At 40.8% G+C, this 22,147-nt stretch overlaps 1 protein-coding gene and 1 pseudogene across 1 annotated transcript in view; both read right to left on the bottom strand.

Moving 5' to 3' along the window:
- Window positions 1-143: 143 nt before the first annotated feature.
- LOC142858273 (small nuclear ribonucleoprotein G pseudogene) lies at window positions 144-346 on the bottom strand (annotated as a pseudogene).
- A 20,322-nt stretch (window positions 347-20,668) lies between these two features.
- Window positions 20,669-22,147, bottom strand: part of Rc3h1 (ring finger and CCCH-type domains 1) — a 67,120-nt gene continuing 65,641 nt past the window's right edge. The window contains exon 20 of the mRNA XM_075988379.1: window positions 20,669-21,011. Coding sequence (XP_075844494.1) covers window positions 20,861-21,011 — 151 coding nt within the window. The 3' untranslated portion in view covers window positions 20,669-20,860. The remainder of the gene's footprint in view (window positions 21,012-22,147) is intronic.

Below are 22,147 nucleotides of genomic sequence, written 5' to 3'. Positions count from 1 at the left end.
AACTGTTGAAATATCTTCCTTTTATTTTTTAATCTCAAAAGTTTATTTAGCAAAGAAGTTTCATATGTACACAGCTCAATTCTACACCACAGTCAACAGGCCCTTTGGGACGCCGTGTTGACGCCTCTGCTGAAGGCCAGTGTCTAGACTCTTCCCAAGCCTTCTAAGATGACGAAGCCGTTTGCTAGGATGACCACCGTGCCGGTGTTGTTCTGCCACATGCACTGGCTGCCATCTCCACACACTCTCCAATCGCAAGATTCATAAAGGGATCAAAGCCCCACAGAACTCCTCGTACATGTCTGCCACCCTTTAATGTCAGCAATAACTTCTTGTCCATAAATGTTTTCAGTTCAGGGAGAGGGGGAGGGAACCTTGTTCATGGTGACTCCTCAGTAAAATCAGCATGACAAAAAATACTTCGTTTTGTTTGTTTTTTGAGACAGGGTTTCTCTGTTTAACCCTGGCTACCCTGGAACTCACTCTGTAGACCAGACTGGCCTCGAATTCAGAGATCCACCTGCCTCTGCCTACCAAGTACTGGGATTAAAGTGTGGGCTACCATTGCCCAACTTCAAGATAGTTCTTAAATACCAAACAAGCCAAGTTGTGTCTGTGCGTGTTATTAGTAAATTCAAACTAATGGAGACAAAGGACTATTTATTTCTGTTTTTCTCTTCCTCTTCCTCTTCTTCTTCTTCTTCTTCTTCTTGCTTTTTTCAAGACAGGGTTTCTCTGTAGCTTTGGAGCCTGTCCTATAGACCAGGTTGGCCTTGAACACACAGAGATCCACCTGTCTCTGCCTCCCGAGTGCTGGAATTAAAGGTGCGCACCACCACCACCAGGCCCCTGCTTTCCTCTTCTAAATAGTTAAAAATCCTATCACCAGAATGACTGTTACTGTGTTCAGTGTTCCATGATGTGAGGACTTGCGTTGTCCTCAAGAACTGTAGGGAATGCTTCCCTTTCTAGACAGGAAAGCATCAAGACTGCAGCCATGTTGAGTTCTTGCCTGATGGAGCAGGATACTTCCAGGACAGATGGCCAAGCTGGTTGCTCACAGGAACCCATCACCCTTGACCAAAGAAAACTGAAAAGTCGCCTGTTTAGCAAACAAAGGGGCACAACCTACCACAGGCACAAGCTAGGAACCATGTGAGGTTCTCCTCAGGGTCAGGGAGTAGCCATATACATAAAGTGGGTATAGGACCAGCAAGATGGCTCAGTTGGTAAAGGCACTTGCCACCAACCTGAGTTTGATCCCTAGGACTCACATTAAAGGCGTGTGCCACCACCGCCTGACTTTTTGCATGATATTTTAAGCACTATTTCCCCTCTATCACCCCAAAAGAGGTTCTCTTCTCTTTTCTCTCTCTCTCTCTCTCTCTCTCTCTCTCTCTCTCTCTCTCTCTCTCTCACACACACACACACACACACACACACACACATACACAGAGTAGCGCACACCTATAAGGAAATTGAGGCAGGATTTGAGAGTTGGGAGATCAGCCTGGGCTACACAGTGGCCGCCTTGTCTTTAAAAGAGAAAGGAAAAAGAATTCAAACTGGAGGACACACGTTTCTAAAGCTACGAGGAAGCTGGCCCTTTAACTGATTGCTCTGGGGAATGCAAATGGCCAGAGCTGCCATTCCGCATCAGGAATCCAACCTACACGTGAGCATAAACTCCATCGTCAGCATTTGGAACCTGCTTGCTGATAATTTTTTTTTTTTTTTGAGACAGGGTTTCTCTGTGTGACAGCCCTGGCTATCCTGGAACTTGCTCTGTAGACCATGAAGGCCTCAAACTCAGAGAGATCTGCTTGCCTCTGTCTCCCAAGTGTTAGAGCTGGAATTAAAGGCATGCACTACCACTACCTGTCTGGAACCCAGTTTGTATAACAAAAGACTGGAAATGATTCCCAGTTGGAGGTGACCAGATAAATAAAGAACAGTAGCGTCCCTAAGGTGAGAACTAGTTTACTGTGATAACAGTGGGGGTTCTCCTCCTGTGCTGATAGAAGATCTAGAGCATCTAAGTAGGAAGAAAGGGACTGCAGGCGTTACAGTACTGCGCCTTTTTTAACGGAAGGGAGGGTGGTGGAGGAAACAGTGTAAGACCCAAAAATATGTAAACAACCCCTATTTCTTTGAGACAGGGTCTGCTCTATCTCAGGTTGGCCTTGAGGTATAACTAAGGCTGACCCTGAAGTGCTGGTCTTCCTGCCTTTGCCAATACCCATTTTACACAGTGCTGAAGATCTACCCCAGAGTTTCCTGCATGCTAGGCAACCAGTCTACCAACTGGATTTTCTATTTTTGTTGTTGATGTCTGTTTTAGGGTTCTATTGCTGTGATAAGATCATAAAAGCAACCTGAGGAGGGAAGGGTTTATTTCATCACAACCCCCAATCACAATCCCTCATCCAAGGAAGTCAGGGCAAGAACTCCAAGTAGGAACCTGGAGGCAGAAACTAAAGCAAAGGAGCTAGAAGGACACTGCTTTGTTGGAGGAGGGCTTCTTGTTCGTCCCAGCCATCCAGATCCGAAATAATTACATATAACAAAACAGTTATCAAGCAAGAATTACAGTTATAATGTTTATATTTACTTTACCTTTTATTATAACTAAGAAAAACTATAACTATAAATTCTTCAACTCCATCAAAGACTCCAGAAGGATTTAATATTACCTAACTAAACAGGAAGTGCATTGTAAGCAACTCCCAAAACTCTAGAAATACATACATATCTGTATGTACATATCTGACCATCTAGAAAATCTAACTAACATGACTACAAGCTTGACTATTATAGATGATTATCTATTTTTTAGATGATTATCTATTAACCTGTATTATACATTACATTTTAAATGAGCTGGACAAACACAATACCTTAATCAAGAGCAGAAATATACATATAACAGAATTGACCTTAAATTTGTATCAATAAACAAGATCCATCTGCAAATATCTATAGCATATTCCTCTTTAAATGTAAATAAACATTTATAGACAGTATTTTCGAATAGGGGCGTAGTTGTCTCCATACTGTTTCTTGCTTTTTGTTGGGGAAGTAATTTCTTATTTATTTTATTTTATTTTTTTTTTGGTTTTTTCGAGACAGGGTTTCTCTGTGGCTTTGGAGCCTGTCCTGGAACTAGCTCTGTAGACCAGGCTGGCCTCGAACCCACAGAGATCCGCCTGCCTCTGCCTCCTGAGTGCTGAAATTAAAGGCGTGCGCCACCATCACACTGGGAAGTAATTTCTGAGGGTATTTTTGGGGTGTTCAAGGCAACCTTTCAGGGGTCTTGGTCCATCAAATCATATTGGTCTGGAAGCAATCCTTAGGTTCTCATTCTCTGTGGAAACAAAATAAGAACTTCCTTTTCAAAGCAACATATCCTTAGACCCAAATTCTGAAGTCAAGATACCTTTGTAATATACATGCTGGTTTAGCTTAGCAGCCTATACAATGAAATGTTTCTCTGTACTTAGCTCCTTCACTGTCAAAAAATTCAAAGAAGACACAATAATATACATAATCCAGACTCTCTGTGTATATTACATCTTTATGTGGCTTGTTTATTTTTACTCTATTTCTTTTTAATATTTATTTTATTATCTTTACTCCTTTAATCCATTACTACAGTACTCTGTCTCTTTAAAGACTTTGTTTTATTTTTTTTAATTTTTTTTATTTATTTATTTATTATGTATACAATATTCTGTCTGTGTATATGCCTGAAGGCCATAAGAGGGCACTAGACCTCTTTACAGATGGTTGTGAGCCACCATGTGGTTGCTGGGAATTGAACTCAGGACCTTTGGAAGAGCAGGCAATGCTCTTAACCACTGAGTCATCTCTCCAGCCCTTTGTTTTATTTTTTAAAAACCATTTACTTCTTTTTAAAACTCTCTGTACTCTTTTTCTCCTCTCTCCCAAGCCTATGTACATTTATCCAACACTGTGACTCATTTAAAGGTCTTTTATGTCTGAATCTGTCCTATTGTGTACCTGTAATTATTTTCTGACCAGAAGTGCTTCTTAAAATGCTAAGCCCTTCTTATGAACTTAAGTGGTGCCATTGCTAGGGGAAATACAGTACTGCCTGCTTGCCCTGCCCAGTCCAGCATGGCAGAGCTGTTTGCTGCCTCTGAGAGCCAGGCTCACAGTTCCATTTTTAGGCACAGTCAGTCTATATTGCCATTAGCACTCTTTTTACTAATCCCATTTAAATGCTCTATAGCTGGACCTCATCAGCATTCGCTGGCAGCATGGTCCAGAAAGCTGCAGTTTCAAAACAATGTGGCTTTTTTTTTTAAACCACAGAATCGTGAAAACCTCTCTTAAAGGAGCCATGCCTCTGCTTGCTTCTAGCAAACAGAGCCCACCCAAGAAAATGCAGCTACCAAACCATGCTCAACTCTGTTCTTTTGTGTCTAGGATTCTCAGGTTTTACATGGATTTAGCCCACCACGATGGCACACCAATTTGTTGTTGGAAGTCCGCTTGTTTGTTTTCTACCCGCCTGGCAGTTTAGACTAGCAAAATTGCAGCACCTCTGTCTCCAGCAGTGGCTCCAAAGCCTCTCACTAACTCTTCCTTTTTTTCTCCCAGCATTCAATTTAGTTTTCCTCGCCTACCTAAATTCTGCCCTATCAACAGGCCAAGGCAGTTTCTTTATTCATCAGTGGTATTTACAGCATACAGAGGGGAATCCCACACTGCTTCTTGGCTTGCTCAGCCACCTTATAGCAGGCTGATATAGCATATTCCATCCATGACTGCCAGCTTAGGGGTGCTTACAGTGGTCTGGGCCCTCCCACATCAATCATCAGTCAAGAAAATACATTACAGGCTTGCCCAGAGGCCAATCTAGTGGGGGCATCATCTCAATTTTGGTTCTCTCTTCCAAAATAGTAGCTTATTTCAAGTTGACATAAAACTAGCTTGACTCTATGATCCACCTGCCTCTGCCTCTGAGTGTTGGGATTAAAGATGTGCACCACCACCACCAGGTGGTTTTCTGATTTGTCACTTATGCAGAAAGGTTTTGACTTGATGAGCCACAAGGATGTCAATGCTGCGTCATAGAGGCTTGGGGGGGGGGCTTGTGTAGGATGAGGGTGGCAGCACCCAAGAAGAGGGACTGACTGATCCCTGAGCTGCTGGGAAGGTAGAGTAGGAAAGGCCCACTTCAGTCTGCTGGTCAAGGAGAGGTATTTAGGTGCCTGCCTGGCGAAACAATTTCTATTAGTTAATAATGTTCTATTGTCTGTAAACATTACTTTGCTGTTAGCAATTGCATTGTATCATGTTCCAAATATTCAATGGTGATAGGTGCCATTTCAAATACTATAAATACCAGAATCTCTGCTGGCTGCTTTCCAGACATTACCCCATCTGCTCTACCGGGATGTTACGGTGCTCTGCTTACAGATGGGGAAAACTGCTGTTTATTTGGTTTGAGTACTTTCCCCCATCACAGTTGGGAGTGGTAAGGTTCAAGCCACTGTCTAAATGCCAGCTTCACCTTTGTTTTTGGTTCGTTTGATTTTTGAGACAGGGTTTCTCTGGGTGCTCCTGGCTGTCCATCCTGGCCTTGAACTCACAGGGATTCACCTGCCTCTGCTTCCTGAGTGCTGGGCATAAAGGCATGCGCCATCACAGCCCAATTCACAGATCTTTTTAACGTGTGCTCTTAACCACTGAGCCATCTCTCTCCAGCTGCTCTTCTGTGTGTTACTAAGGAATTGTCCACGTCTTCCCTGGCTACAAAATAGAACTCACTTGGTTTTCTTTCCTCCCTTCCCTCATTTTGAGACAAGCTCTTACTTAATAAGGAGCCCAGGCTAGTACCAAACTCTGTCTTTTTTTCCTGGTTGTTTTTCTTCACACAAAGCTTAGACCTTCACCCACCATTTGGTTCTTTCCCTCTGGATAGTCAGAGTTTGTTCATAATGCTCTCAAAACCCAGGTCCCAGAAAGGAACACAAAGGCTGTTTCTTTGGCTACAGATATTGTAGAGTATGCTTGTCTCTGATATGCATCCCAGATGAGCATGGCCACAGTATATGGCCTCTGCATTTGTGTAACCAATTCTTTTTTTTATTAACTTTATTTTATGTGCATTAGTGTGAAGGTGTCAGATCCCCTGGATTTACAGACAGTTGTGAGCTGCCATGTGGGTGATGGGAATTGAACCCAAGTCCTCTGAAAGAGCAGGCAATGCTCTTAACTACTGAGCCATCTCTCCATCCTAACCAATTCTTTTTAGCAGCTCAGCTTCCATGTTGCACGATGAAGTCATAACTACTTCAAAGGCCCGGAAGTTACCAGCCAAAGTATTCCCTGATTCTCCAGCTCTTGAACCCAATGTTTTAGGGATATGCTCCTGGGATTCCATTACTGAAAGAAAAGAACCTGACCATGTTTTTGACCAAGAAGAAAATACCTGTCTTCCTCTTCACTATCCAACATTAGCATCAGAAAGACAGCAGCAGGTCCAGGAGACAGTCCTCTTCGCTGTCCAACATTGCCATCAGGAAGATAGCACAGCCAGGAGACAGTGCTGCTGTGCTCACCTCTATACTGCAGCAGCCTTTTGAGAATTCCCAGAGTTCTTTGGGTTTTTTTTTTTTTAATTTTTCGAGACAGGGTTTCTCCGTAGCTTTTGGTTCCTGTCCTGGAACTAGCTCTTGTAGACCAGGCTGGCCTCGAACTCACAGAGATCCGCCTGTCTCTGCCTCCCGAGTGCTGGGATTAAGTCATGTGCCACCACGGCCCGGCCCCAGAGTTCTTTGGGAGTCCTTCCTGCCAGCCTGGCTTCAGCTCTCTCTCTCTCACACAGCTCCCCTTAGCTTCTGCTGTGTTGAAGGATCCCAAATCTCTTTTCTTTTGGTTCATCTTAGCTGGTTCAAGAAAGGGGGGAAAGGCTATATACCAGCCAAACTAACTTGCGACTATATTCCCCTTCTCATGAAGAATATTTTTTTGTTGTTTGCTTTTTTGTCTTGTTTTTGTTTTTGTTTTTTCAAGACAGGGTTTCTCTGTAAAACAGTCCTGGCTGTCCTGGAACTCACTTTGTAGACCAGGCTGACCTAAACTCATGGAGATCCACCCATTTCTGCCTCCCGAGTGCTGGGATTAAAGATGTGTGCCACCACTGCCTGGCTGATATTTTAATAATTGTATAAAATTAAAAAAAATTCTAACTTTTTTTGGAAACTTTAGTCATATCTGGAACTGGGGGCAAACTTTTTATAAGGGGGCCAGGGATGCAGTTCCAAGGTGGAGTGCAGGCTCTGTAAGGGTAGCCAGGGTTTGATTCCTAGCACTAAAAACAAAAGTCTAAAAACATCCTTTAATTACTGTGTGTGATACATGTGCAGCTGTGAATATACTATGAAACCTGTATGATCAGAGGATAATTCTCTGGGAGTTGATTTTCCCCTTCTGTCTTGTTTTTGCCATGTTGCATATTCCAGGGCAGCTTGGCATTGACTTTTTGGGGAAATCTGTCTCTGCCTCCCGTGTCACCATTGGAGAACTGGAGTTCCAGATGTCGCCACTGCAATTGGCTTTGTATGAAGCCCCAGGAATGGGATTTAGGTTAAGTGTGCATCACAAGCACTTTAGCTCCTGGCTCATCTTTCTGGCTCCTAAAATGCTTGTATCAGGTAAAAATTTTGGGGAGGATCCCCATCATTTTTCTTCACTGAGTGGAAGCAAGATTGGAAAGCATGCATGGGCCTTCCCGTTCTTGCTATTAGGGGTTGGCTTGACAATCCATCGAGAGAAAAGAATACCACATTTGGTTCCCTTTCTATTTTTCTTTCTTTTTCTTTTCTTCTCTTCTCTCTCTCTCTCTCTCTCTCTCTCTCTCTCTCTCTCTCTCTCTCTCTTTTATGATGAGATTTCTCTGTGTAGCTTTGGAGCTTGTCCTAGAACTCACTCTGTAGACCAGGCTGGCCTAGAACTCAGAGATCTGTCTACCTCTGCATCCTGAGTGCTGGGATTAAAGGTGTGTGCCACCACCGCCCTCCCCACTCTCCCTTTCCAGACCTTCTTCAGGTCAGTAGCTCCTTTCTTCACCAGCCTCCGGTGTGAGTAGTAACTCTTGTGGGTAGGTGTTTCATGGGGCCTTTGCCTGTTGTCTCATATCCTGGGCTATGTGTTCTGTTTGGCCCCCACAGTAAGACCTTGGCAAGGAGCAAAGAGTAGCTTGGATTCTCCTGTGGTTACTGAGTAACTCAAGGTTTGGCCTTTCCATGGAGCTTTGGCACAACACATAGCACAAAAGCAAGAGAATCTCCAGCTCCTCTGAATTGTTCAAAAAGATCTTGGACTAATTATAGCATCTTAGGGTGACAATTAAGGTGGGATGAAGCTTATCAAAAACAAACCGTGCATTATCACGTTGGCCGCTTTTCACAGGTTCTTGAAGTGTCTTACTGGAATTTGCCCCAGTCCTCGGAACAGTTAGAAAGTTCAGTTTGGGTTTCAGGGAAATCAAACCAAACAGCAAATATTTATTGAACATATCCAGTGCACACAGCTGTGGGCTTTGAATGCACTGGGACTCAATACACATTTATATTTGAAGAGGTGCAGATTCTGAAGTTTGCTGAATTATCAGATAGTACTTCCTTAATGGAAAGATTATTAAGTCTTTTTTTTTTTTAAAGAGGCATTATCACTTCTTAAGAGAAATACTAAGCAAGGTTGGGAGGTTGCACAAGAGAGAGTTGCACAGGGTCAAAGCTCATTATGTGTCCATTAGTTCAGAAGCTGTAGGTGGTAGGAGAAAGCCAGAGAAGAGGAACTGCAGAACACATAGACAGTGGGAGCAAAGTCCCCAGAGACACTGGGGGGATTGAGTCTGCCCTGGAAGCAGCAGGAGGAAACATGGTAAAGCTGGGCAAACATGCGTGCTGTGATGACTGTAGATCAGGAATACGACTGTTGCCCCTTGGGCACATCTTCCACGCCTTGTTCTAGAAAATCTCACCAAGTTCATTCCAGGGACAAGGAAGACCTGAGGAAGGAATGTGCAATGGCAGTAAGCTGGCTCCTGTTAGAACTTAAAGATCTGAGGCCCAGGGCTAGAGATAGCACAGCAGTTAAGAGCGCTGGCTACCCTCCAGAGGATCCAGGTTCAATTCCCAGCACCTACATGGCAGCCCATAGCTCTAACTCTGCTTTCAGAGGCTATGATGCCTTCTTTCGGCTTCATTGCGCACCACATGTATGTGGTTCAGACACACATGTATGTAAAAAAAACCCAAAAACTCACACAGATTTAGAAAAAAAAAGAAGCCCTCCCACTATGGGGAAGTAGACATGCTTTGAGTCTAGGTACAACCTAACTATCTAGGGAGTGAAAAGTCTAGTGAGGAATATGGCAGGCATGTTCAGAGACAAAGGGGTACAAGATGGTACCCTTAGGTTTTAACTGGATTTGGGAGGTTTAGGAGTATGACAGACTGAGGTAACTATAATTATTCCCTGCAACTATTTCAAATGGCTTTGATGCCACAAAAATGACCTGCGTGGTCAAGGGATGTTAGGAGCATGTCCTCTGTCTTCAAGTTACCTCCAGGCAGATCTGCCAGTCTCTCAAACCCTTTCCTTCTGCTTTATCCCTCTGAGCTGGCTCAGGCCCTAATTTCTTGTAAATTAATCACAGCTGGGAACCCTGCCTCAGAGATCTATCACATCAAGCCCCAGCTTGACTTTTGTATTGGAATTTAATTGCTAGCAGACAAAATCCAAATGATTCAATAATTTTATTTATTTTTTTTTTATTTATTTTTTTTTTGATTCAATAATTTTAATCCAGTCTCTTAAAACTATGCTCAGCTCTGGTCTGGAGAGCTGGCTCAGCAGTTAGGTGCACTTGTTTTGGCAGGGAATCCAGGTTTGATTTCTAGCATCCATATGGTGGTTTACAGTCATCCATAACTCCAATTCCAGGGGATCCAACACCTTAACACCTTCTTGGCTTCCATAGGCACTGGGCATACACACGTACATGTATGATAAATCTTTAAAAAAAAAAAAACCCAGTTGGGCAGCGGTGGTACACACCTTTAATCCAGCACTCAGGAGGCAGAGACAGGTGAATCTCTTATGAGTCTGAGGCCATCCTGGTCTACAGAGCAAGTTCCAGGACAGGCTCCAAAGCTACAGAGAAACCCTGTCCCAAAAAACAAGAAACAAACAAACAAACAAAAAATCCGCAACCAAAACTATCTAAGCTCCCGGAAGCCTGGCTGAGACTCATTACTTGGTGCAGCACTTATACACTACTGGGGAGGCCCCTTGCTCTTCCCCTTAGTCCCCTTTTCAGATGTAAAGCCAGTGGAGAATCACCCTGCTTCGCTTTCCCGTAAAGTCTTTAGGTAATTTCACTAAAATTTAAATCTCTGAAAGCCAGAAATAGGATCCGTTCCAGCTCCTTCTGTGATCATGTTCCTCCAAGCCCCACCTGAGACAGACGGAACTGGGCCTCAGTGAATGCCGTGCATGTGTGAGAGAGAGGCAAGCAGATCTTCAATCATTGTGAATAAGTAGGCACAAATTTATATCCTTTGTTCCCCACATATTACCCCCTGCTTACATTTCCTTTACTTTCAGAACAAGCCCATTTTTAGTTTTGAGACAGGTCCCATATAGCTCAGGGTCTTGAACTTGCCACGCAGCTGGAGCTGGCTGGCCTTGAACTTCATCTTCCCAAGCATTAATCTGGAATTAAAGACTAGTGCCACCACACTTTAGTGTGGTCTGCAGCCCTTGTGATAACCCTGCCTTATCTCCAGCTGCCCTATCAATAGTTATGACTGCCTCATTTCATTTGAAGATCAATTCAGCATCTTCCCTGAGAATTCACATACCTTATTTTCTCTCTCTCTCTTTTTTTTTTTGGTTTTTCGAAACAGGGTTTCTCTGTGGCTTTGGAGCCTGTCCTGGAACTAGCTCTTGTAGACCAGGCTGGTCTCGAACTCACAGAGATCCGCCTGCCTCTGCCTCTCGAGTGCTGGGATTAAAGGCGTGCGCCACCACCGCCCGGCACCTTATTTTCTCTTATCAGGCATCTTCATCTCTAACATCCCACTCCCCTCACCATGCTCCACAGTTTCCCCAGGAAATCTTTACCAGCCAACTCGTATATTTTATTACTATTACCTTTTTTTTTTGGTTTTGTTATTTTGGGATAGTGCTAGGGATCAAACGTAGGGTCTTGTATAACAAAATTAAAACTTGTTTAGTCTCACAGCTTCTTGTTCTGAAGATAATTGTGATTTTTTGATAATTCTGCTTACTGTTGTCGTTATTTTATTGAGTCATTCTCACTATGTAGCTCTGGGTGGCCTGGCATTGAACTGTGTAGATCAGGCTGCCCTGAGTCTCACCTATCTCTGCCTTCTAAAGGCTGGGAATAAAGGTGTGTGCCATCATACCCAGTGAGATGAAGCTATTAAAAAAACCCTGTGTCAAGTCCTATTACTAGAGCTCACTGAGGGCAGACGGCACTTTTCTCGTGTCATTTTGTTAAGCATAAATAAACTATAGGAATAGTTTAGTAGGTGGTGAATTCACTCTGTTTTGAGACATGGTGTAGCCCACTCTGTATTTCACTATGGAATGTAAGTTGGCCTCTCGTCTCTAGTGCTTCGTTTGGGGGCATATGCTACCATCTGCAGCCTTGGGAGTGGGGGAGACAGGGTTTCTCTTGGCTGTCTTGGAACTTCCTGTGTAGACCAGGCTTGACCTTGAGCTCACAAAGATTCACCTGCCCCTGCCTCCTAGTACTTGGATTAAAGGTGTGTGTGATCATTTTAAGACAGAGAGACAGGGCTGGCCTCAGTGGCATGTACCACCAACTGCCCAGTGCCTGACTTCAATGTTAGATGTTCAAAACAAAAAGAGATATTTTTAAATTTTTGGTTTTTTAAAAAATATTTATTATTTATACAATATTCTGTCTGTGTGTCTGCCTGCAGGCCAGAAGAGGGCATCAGATCTCATTTCAGATAGTTGTGAGCCATCATGTGGTTGCTGGGAATTGAACTCAGGACCTTGGAAGAGCAGACAATGCTCTTAACCACTGAGCCATGTTTGTTTTTTGAGACAGGGTTTCTCTGTAGCTCTGGATGCTGGCCTTGAACTCACAGAGATCACCAGCCTCTGCCTCCAGAGTACTGGGATTAAAGGTATGTACCACCAACCATCCGCCCAGCATATTTTTAAATTTTTAAATAGCCAACTAGGTTGGAAAGCATGGTTTAACTAGCTGACCACTGCAGATTAGTTAGTCACTGAGATAAAACATTTATGTACACAAAACAAATCCATTTTAGTCTATATGAGCTTCAGTCCAACAGGTTGGATAGTTCCTTCCTGCTTATAGGCCTAGTTTAAGTGGCAGACAGGCCTGGTTTTGGAATTCCCTCTCTAGATGTCACCATCTTTCAAGGATGGATCCAGTACTATTTCATACCTTCTGAACTCCCCTTACCATGGCTCATCCTGTTGAGTACCAGTGGTCCCCAAATTTAGTAATTGTTGGTAGGAGGTGTTACACCACCTCCATTGCTGGTAAAGCCTATTAATTTCATTAAGAAGTATTTTAAAGTAAATTCCAAACAATCAATTTATGCATCTTTAAAAAAATATAGGGAGTAGAAAAAAAAAACAAAAAAAAATATAGGGGCCGGAAAGACGATTCTCCAGTTAAGAGCACATGTTGTTCTTCCAGAGGACCTAGGTTCTAGTCTCAGCACTCACAGTGGCTCACAACTATCTGGAACTCAAATTCCAGAAAATCTGATGCCTTCTTTGGCCTCCACAGGTACCGTATGCATATGGTATACAGACATACATATAAGCAAAACACTGATACACATAAAACAAAAACAAACCTTAAAAAGATATTGTCTTATGTAACTGTTGCTACTATCACCTGAACAAAAACACACACGCCCCACCCCCGTCTTACTAATATTCAACACATAAACATTCCTAATTATAAATGTATCTGTTAGAATCTACATTTATTCATAAATGTCCTGAAATGTGTAATAACTCATCTTGCTGTTTAAGACCTTAAATGTGTGTGTGTGTGCGCGCGCGCGCACGTGCATGTAACAGAGGACAAAAGCAGGGCTGGATCCCTGGAATTAGAATTATAGGTAGTCCTGAACTTCCTGTTGTGGGGCTAGGAACTAAATTCTGGTCCTCTGGAAGAGCAGGCAGCACTTTCAACTCCTGAGCCATCTCCTCTAGCCAGTAATCTTCCTTCATGCCACCCAACTGTTAACTAGTGTATGGTTTGTAACAGACCACATAAACTTACATCTGTTCTCTGTCAGGAGTGACCAACAAGGCTTCAGCACAGGAGTCAGTAAGTAAACAGACAGATATTTTGTCTGAGAAAGACCATTTTGCTTGGGCAGAAAAATGTTCTTGGTTTGATGAGAAGCCATAAAATCAAGCCGTGAAGGCTTGCTGAATACTGGCCCCAGCAATCTCAGAATTAACCCTGTCTCTGAACCACTGCATACTGAAGTGTGCACTGATTCCCACGCTAGAGAAAGCTAGTGATCCCCAGTTAGTGTACTTGCACAAATTAGCTCTTTAAATCTTTCATCATCAATCTCCAAGACGAGAGTTAGATGACAGAGACCCCTTTACAAGAAAAAGACTACACATTGTTCCTCCTTGTTAATTTATCATTTAATATAAATGCTGACAGAAAGCAGATAAAGACCTTGTAGACACATTCATATATTTACAATCCAAAAGGTGAATCACCTCCTTCTATTTGTTAAAATGAATCCTTTTATCTGCAACTCACAAGAGCCTTAACCCTAATTAGGAGCAACAAGAGGCTGAGTCAGTTCCCAAGGTAAGAAAGGAAATAGCATTTTAACAAAATGTGGCATCTTTACTATAAACAACATGCACACAAATAATGCGAGATTGAGAAAGAAGGCCTACAGCTTCTCAAAAATGTGCAGCAGTGGAACGTGTACTTATTCAGATCAGAGTTCTGCAGCTCTGAACACATTCCTATTTCTTTTCTTTCACCTCATTGTTTTGAAGGCTGTTTAAAAATGGAAATAACAAACAGATTAAGCAAGAAAGGGAATGTTCCATTTCAGGCAAGGTCCTTTTTTCCTACTTAAAAAGAACTTGCAAAAAATAATGCCTCCAGATAAAATCTCAGCGTTGGCCAGATGCTAAGTAGTCAGTCACGGGTTAGTGAATTTCAACCCATCCTTTGTTCTCAATTGAAAACATAAGGAAAATGTAAAATTTCCCAAAATTCATTAATTTAAAAGTCAATTGCTATTTTAATGCTCAATTGAAAAAAAATCTGAGCAGGTGGGCATAGAATGACATAAAAATAGGGAGCTGAGGCCATGGGAAAATATAGGAATGTAAAAATCTTTAAAAATAAGTATTTACGTAGCACTGATTCTGAGAAGGGAATTCACATTATCCAAAACGCAATTTCATAAAGTCACTTCTATTCTGACTCAAATCTCATGGGCTCCTTTATTAACTTAGATTACTTTTGTTAAGTATACCTCTGCAGGGCACAATCACATACAATCAATACGATTGGTAAATTACACAAGCTCTATCCCAAGCAAATATGAATCAATGTTAAAAATTTTTTTTTAAAAAAAAAACCAAAAGAACAAAGTAAATAAAATGCACCCAAAAAGGTGATAACAACTGCAGAATGTCTCAGGAGACTGGTATGAGCCAAGAGACCAATTGACCATAGTCAGGGAAGGTTGGCAGGGGGCAGAAAGGAAGGACCACACACGAAGAGGAACCTCACAACTGGAAAATGTTTAGGTGGGTGAAAGGTCTGCTCACAGCCTCAGCTCACTTTCTGCATTTCTCCTGGAAAGTCACAGATGTATTACAAAGGAAGACACTGAGGCCCATGACCAGGGAAGGCAATTTTTTCTTTCAGTTCTTTTACATCCAGAAGGTGGGGAAAACAAAGGATGAGTGGAAAGTTAGGCAAAATACATAAGGGGGAAATCTCTCAGGGAACGCAGAGCTGAAAAGCAAAAGCTTTAAAGGCCTTTTAAGTAGAGAAATAAAAATTTATGGGGTGGTTTGGATATTACTGTGAAATGCCAGCCAACCAGAGACAGGCTACACTAATAAATTACAGAAATAACAACTTTTTAAAGGAGACCAAAAACAAACAAAAAATCCAGACCATCAACCACCCAGTATGTTTGCATTCATTTCTTGACCTTTCATGCCCTCAATAAGAGTGGGACCACCTGACAGTTTCCAGTTCTAAGATGACTCTGCACAATCTAACACGGGAGCCAAAGACTTGTGATCTGTCTACTCAGCATTAAAAGACAAAACACATAACAGTCACCAGAAAATGAGTCTTCTATACAAAATAAATTCATCTTATCTACTAAATAACATACATCAGGATAACAAATTCCACAGGGTTTCATTTTTCTAAATACACATTTTTTTCTGACACAGTACTGTCTTCAGGTTTAAGTTTTTCACCTTGAGTTAATGTGAAAAGAAAAGCCATTTTGCTCAAGGGTAAGTTCAAGAGATTCAGTGTCTGAGATCCAGAGGCTCTGAGAGCAATCCCAGTGCTAAGGGATAAAGGGGTTCCAAGGGCTTTCTCCCCAGTTTATTCAGTGTGGTACGGAAAATCTACCTACAGAGAACATACCCATTGGAAGGCGTTACTTACTCCTGCAGGTGGCAGCTTCCTCTTCTTTATTAATGTAACTAGTATTACTAATCAATTAGAATAGGTTACCTATGAAAACACCTTTAGCAGTTACAGAAATAGAATCTTAAAATTTCAAGTAACAAAAAGGTTTTATTTGAAATTATACCTTTTGAAAAAAGCAAAACAAAACGAGCTCTTTTTCTTAAGTGGCTCAGAAAAGGTGATTGAGACCTAAGAATTTACCAAAACTCCCAGCAAGTCATTTCAACAATTAATTTTCAAAAGCTGAGCTGAAGAAATAAATATAAAAGCTGTAGCTGTCCAAGATAGACATGGACGTGTTTCTGCAAAACAAGCATGCAGATAAAACAGTAGTAGACTACTTGTGTTCAACTCTATGGAGAGTAAATTGTCTCAGTGAAGTCAGTTACTCTGAGCTCTATTTTCAGATGAGATCCCTTTGCAACACTATAAACATGTATTAACAAGATTTTAACACACTTGAACATTTTATAGGATAAGGGTGTAATAGTGTAAATAAACTGTAGTTTATTTGCAAGGTCATTAATTCCTCCTTAAAACTAATTAGGCCATATCTTTTAATAAAATATAAATCATTACAGATGATTTTTTACACAAGATTTTACATACTGAACTCTTTACTTGATTTTTAAAAGCCCAAGTGGAGAATATGGTGAAATTTCATTTTATCACCATTTGTACATATAAACAATAGCACATGAATCCCATTTAGTGAAAGTACGCTGACCCTGAACATAGCGGAACAGGTATTAACTACAGTTAACTATTTCTCACAAGCCTCAAGCTCAGGAAAAATTCCTAGCCCATGACTTGGCCATAGTGAAATACATTGTCCTGTAGGCGCAGCTGAGAGTACAGAAAAACACAGAAGGTACTATTCCATCAAGATAATCCCCAGAAGGGAGAGTGAGTTGCTTAAACAAATATTGTCAAGGATGATTATTTACTGGTTTATAGAAACTGATGAATTTTCATTACTTTTACATTTTATAAGGCCAGCTAACCTTACAGTTAACTTTAGACATCTACACAGTACAATCAACTTACAAATACTACCAGGTTTCATAATCAAAATGGCTACTATTTCCCCTAAAACCAAAACAGAGTAAAGCACAAGTCTTTGGCGCTCCTTAAAGAAATAGCAGGTTATTATTTTTTACCAGACCTTTGCTTGCCTGCCAGTAGGGCAAATACCACATCTGTGCATCACTGAGTAATAACGCCATTAGAAAAGGCAACTTCACAGAAGTCATTGGCTAAGCGAATTCATTTGAATGCTCTGTTTAGAGGCAGCAAACTGTCACTGTTACAGATTGGGTAAGTCAAGGGGAAACTGCAGAATGGCAAGGGGTCAGGAAGAAAAGAAAAAAGATAATCATGGGAAACTTAGGAACTAAATTTCAAGCTCCCATAATGAAGCTCATGGGAGTCCGATGGGACCATGTATCCGAGTAGCAAGTGAGAATCACGTCAATCTCTTGCCTTTAGGCAAAAGAATAAATAAATGGGAAAAAAAAAAACAGAAGGGAAGGAAAATGAGAGAAGGGAATAACACACATTAATGCCGTACCAAATGAGTTCTTACACATTCGGAGTAGTTGAATCTTTGTAACTGACATTAATAATAGTGTCTTGTCACTTGAACATTACTATTAGAAACTTAGGCGACAAGTTCTGTTTAATTAGAAAAGTAGTAAAGAATGGCTCTTTGGTCACATCAGACTATATAAGTTATCCTTCAGAAGAGGGTAGCTATTAGACTTGTGGCTATAAATTAGGAAAGAGGGTCTAGATATTTCATTCTCATTTTTATCATTTTCCAAAGACTCACTGAAAACAGAATGAGCCCCAATACTTTTATATATTCACTACGATAATACACTGGCTTTTTGTTTCTGAACAAGTATGAACGTAAGGCTCCGAACCCTTCCAGAATTGTCCATGTTCATCTTAGATGATTCTTGGTCTTAAATACAGTAAAAAGCAAATAGTCATCCTCAGAAGAAACCATTTAAGTGAAAAACCATGCATATTGCCGAGCATGGTGGCAAATGCCTAGAATCACAGTGCTCAGAGGCTGAAGGATCCTGAGTTCAGAACCAGCCGGGGCTGCATGGTAAACTCTATCTCACAAAGGGGTGCTGCTGTAAAAGTTTACTTTTTATTTGATGAGGGTCGTTTCTTAATGTCTCTAAAGACAAAAATAAAAATCAATGCTTTTCAGATTCTGACAAAAACAGCAATTAAGAGTCATGAAGTTATGCTTCAGTTTATTGTTGCCTCATAAAACAAAATCTGTTAAAGGGAGAAAACATCCTCAAGGTTGTGGGGTTTATTGAATCCCCTCATCTGCCAGTGGGCACAAACAAACAACCACTCCCCCGACACATAAAACACACCTAAGAATTTGTAAGGGAAAATGACCAATTTCTTTAACAGAGAAATTGTAGGCACACCGTCTTCTACTTTCCACCCCAGCCAGACTGGCTAGAGGCTGGGCTTGGGGAACTCAACCCAACATTAAGAGGCTAATTTTCTCCCTAAGTGAGAATAACAGCTGGAGGGATGCTAGTGCACCGCAGCAGAGTGCATTCCAGGGGTTTCATATGCACCACAAGGCAAATTTACTTTTATTCTTAACTCCAATAAAACCAATATGCAGATTTCCCCCCTAGTCATTGCAATTTCTAAAACAAACCTCTTGTTTCTCATACTTAGGAATTATCTGACATGTCCAAAGGAAATAAGTCCTGCCCAAATCTGTTTACTGAAGGCAAGAGGCCAATAATGTGGCATTTTATAGATGTGCATAAAAACAAAAATCTTGTCAGACATAACATTTCTTTCCTTCTCTCAATAAATAATGAGTATTTAAAGTATAAATGTAAAAGATGTTTTATCTTAAAAAAAAGCCAAGAAAGCAGATGTATAAACGTATATTTCAAATGAAAAGAAAAATGTATGTATCAACTGAAAATGCCTCACTGTCATTCAGTGCTTCTACCTCCCAATCGGTCATTTTATTGCAACAGCTGCGCTCATGCGAAGAAATCTTTAAAACATACCCAATATATATACAGATATAACAATGTATATATGTATATATATAATATATATATAAATTTTTATTTAAATAAAAAAGAAAGCTCGAATCCCAAGCCAATATGTGTATATCAAATCCTTGACCAGCCAGGTCTGTAGGGCATAATCAAATTCAATGTGAAATAGTATATAAACACGGTGCCTTGACTGGGCAAATTAAATAATCGCTACTCAAATGAGTGTTCTGTTTGGATTTCCTACTGGTAGGCAATGGCAGGACTATTTTACCCTTCCCACCCCACCCCCACCCAATTGTTTCCATTAACAACATGACAGACACAGAGCAGACTGAGGTGGCTCTGACCTCAGCAGGAGTTAACGGGTAGGAACATAAGAAATAAGAAAAATATAAACTTTTGCTTTTACCCAACCAAAGCAATGCAGTAACTTATTACATAACCAGTGCTTTCTTGTTTAGTAGTAGTATCTAGAAAGGGAAACTGGATGTCAGGCAGTCAGAGGGATTGAGTGACTGTGGAATAGTCCCCCAATGAACTCATTTTACAGGGGCTTAGTGAATTAAGCATACAGTGGTAGCATTAGAATATGTGCAGCAAAACTAAGTAAAAATCCTTCCTTACTCTTTAATAATGTTTTCATAAACAATTTTAATGCCAGAAAGTCTAAAAATCCGCTTAAGTTATTTAGTTATGCTAGTAATTTCTGAGCAGCACAAGCAATCAATACATAAACTATCTTCAAGACTCAGTTTTTATCTGCCAAATCTTTTATACTTTTGAAAGAAAAATAAAAATTCCATTGAAATGTGTCCCCGTTTATTTAAGTTCACATCAAATGTAAACCTTATGTATTTTATGTGTGTGTACACGCACCCATGTGTGTCTGGTGCCCACAAGGTCAGAAGAGGGTGTGATATCCTTTGGAACCAGAGTTACTGGCAGTTGTGAGCCATCTTGTGGGTGCTAGGAAGAACCTGGGTCCTCTGGAAGTGCAACCAGTACTGGTGAGCCAACCCTCCAAGTTTTAGAACATGGTTATTGTGATTTTTTTGAGCATTTGAGCACAGCTCCAATTTACATCATGAGCTCAACAGAGGAGGACAGGAACTGTGTTTCCACCATTAAACAAGTTGAAGCTCATTTATTTTCTTCTTTTTGGTTTTCTCCTGCCTCAGCATCTTGAGTCCTGGGATTACCAAAATGAGCCACCATGTCCTGTTATGAGTTCAAAGATAATCTTAATTTAAATCTAATTAAGCAATGTAAACACCAAACAGGCTTTCAGATTTTATGGAAAGAATGCAAGGAATCCTTAGCATGGAAAAGTGCAGCTCTAACAATCAACAGCCTGCTGAAACCTCTAAAAAGTTGAAACTAAAAGCCTACCCTACTCAAATGAAGTTTTAATGTTGCAAGAAAAGTCAGGAAGCTAGTGATCCTGAATCAGGGTGGGTGTGGGTGCAGTGTGGGGCGCTGAAGAATAGCTCTAAAAACCTTAGTTTGCTGCACACAGCTTCTAATAAGCCAATCTAATATCACAGAATTCTTGGAAATAGTGCTTTTAGTTTACACGGTTGTGGAGTTGGAAAGGACTGGCAGAAAGGAATTTTACACTGGGTATGTAATAATACCAAAATACAAGAAAAACCTACTTCATTAAGATCATACAATTAATCAAACAGAGTGTATATATAATATCTTCTTTTTTTTAAAGCCCTGGATCCAAGGCGTCCAAAGTTATTAAAATAAAGTTCATTCACAGAACAAAAACAAATTTAATCTGAATTGCTTGCAGATACTGCTAATTTTCTTTTTCTTTAAATTAAAAAAATGCATTAATGTGAACTATGTGCAGGGTTTGTTTAGTAGTGGTGTTGGTGCACATTGCCTCCGGTGCTTTTCCTGGATTTCGCTGACCACCCAGAGAAAAAGTTTAGAAGTTATCCATTCTTCTATCCCTATGTCCTATGAATTGATTAGGAGCAGAAGGTAGAAGCAAGGCACCCGTATTCTAGGGAGCAGAACTGGAAGTAACTCCTGATCTCTGGGAATCTTTGTTATCTCCTCCTCCCTCAGAGTCTTCTGACAGGTTCAAAGAGCTGGTCTTGTTTGATAGGAGGCTGAGATTCTCCTGTGTCAAAGCTGATCCATTCGGCACATCACTGTCAATTACATGAAAAAGGTTGGAATTTTTAAAGGGAGAAAAGCAAATACTCTGAATAAAATCCAGTCAACAGGGCTTATCATTTAGTATTGTACAAAAAACGTTGAGTCGGGAGTGGTGGTTTACGCCTTTAGTCCCAGCAGGAGCCAGAAACAGGCTTATCTCTATCAACTTTAGGTTAGCTTGGTTCCAGGCCAACTCAGGCTATACGAGACTCTGTTTCAACCCCCCCCCCCCAAACTAGAAATAGCTTCCAAAATTTGATTATAACTCCTCATCCACATTGTAGCAAACAAACTTACTGTTTTAGAAATACAGCTTTTGTCAGAATACAACTTGCCTATTTGTTTATGTATCTATTGCCACTTCCACATTACAAGACTGAGCTACAAGTTACAAGAAACAGTTGTGGTGGTACCCAGCACTTGGTAGGCAGGGGTAGGTGGCGAGAGATGCCCCTCCAGACTGCCTCCAGCCCCCAACATCAGGACCCATACTTTAAAATAGTTGCTGCCTGGCATTTAAAAAAACAAAAACAAACAAACAAACAAACAAAAAAACAGCTAATCTTTGATTTACCAAGTTTATTTGCACGGTAATTTATTTTTAACCCAGGTCAGCATATGGATTTAAAATGGTCAAAAGTCAAGAAGAGAGCAACAAGGCAATTAGAAATTTTTGGTGTTTATTTGCTTTTTTGTTTGTTTTTGAGACAAGGTCTTTCTACATAGCCCTGGCTATCTTAGAACTCACTACGTAGAACAGACAGGCCTCAAACTCATAGTGAGTACCAGGATTAAAGGTATGTGCTACCTTAATTCGTGGATAGGTCATGAGGAAAGTGATGAAGGACTATGCATTCAAATGCCTCAAAGATGCCAAAGAAAGTAAATAAGAATAAAAAGTAAATTACATACCATGTTATGAAAGATCAATTTAAAGATGTGGCTGAGATTGGCCTAGAGATGATAGTGCATGTCTTTGACCCTACCTTGTCTCAAAAGACCAAAAAAAAAAAAAACAAAAAAAACCAACCAAACTACCCAGAACACTAAGCAAGGCTTAATGCTAAATGCCATTAAAAGACAGGCAAGATAATGATGGAATGTAGAATTATGGGTGCTTTAAAATTTA

The sequence above is a fragment of the Microtus pennsylvanicus genome, chromosome 10, assembly GCF_037038515.1.
Source record: "Microtus pennsylvanicus isolate mMicPen1 chromosome 10, mMicPen1.hap1, whole genome shotgun sequence".
Lineage (NCBI taxonomy): Eukaryota > Metazoa > Chordata > Mammalia > Rodentia > Cricetidae > Microtus > Microtus pennsylvanicus.
The sequence above is the reverse complement of the archived record's forward strand: the minus strand, read 5'-3'. Positions and strand labels throughout refer to the sequence as shown.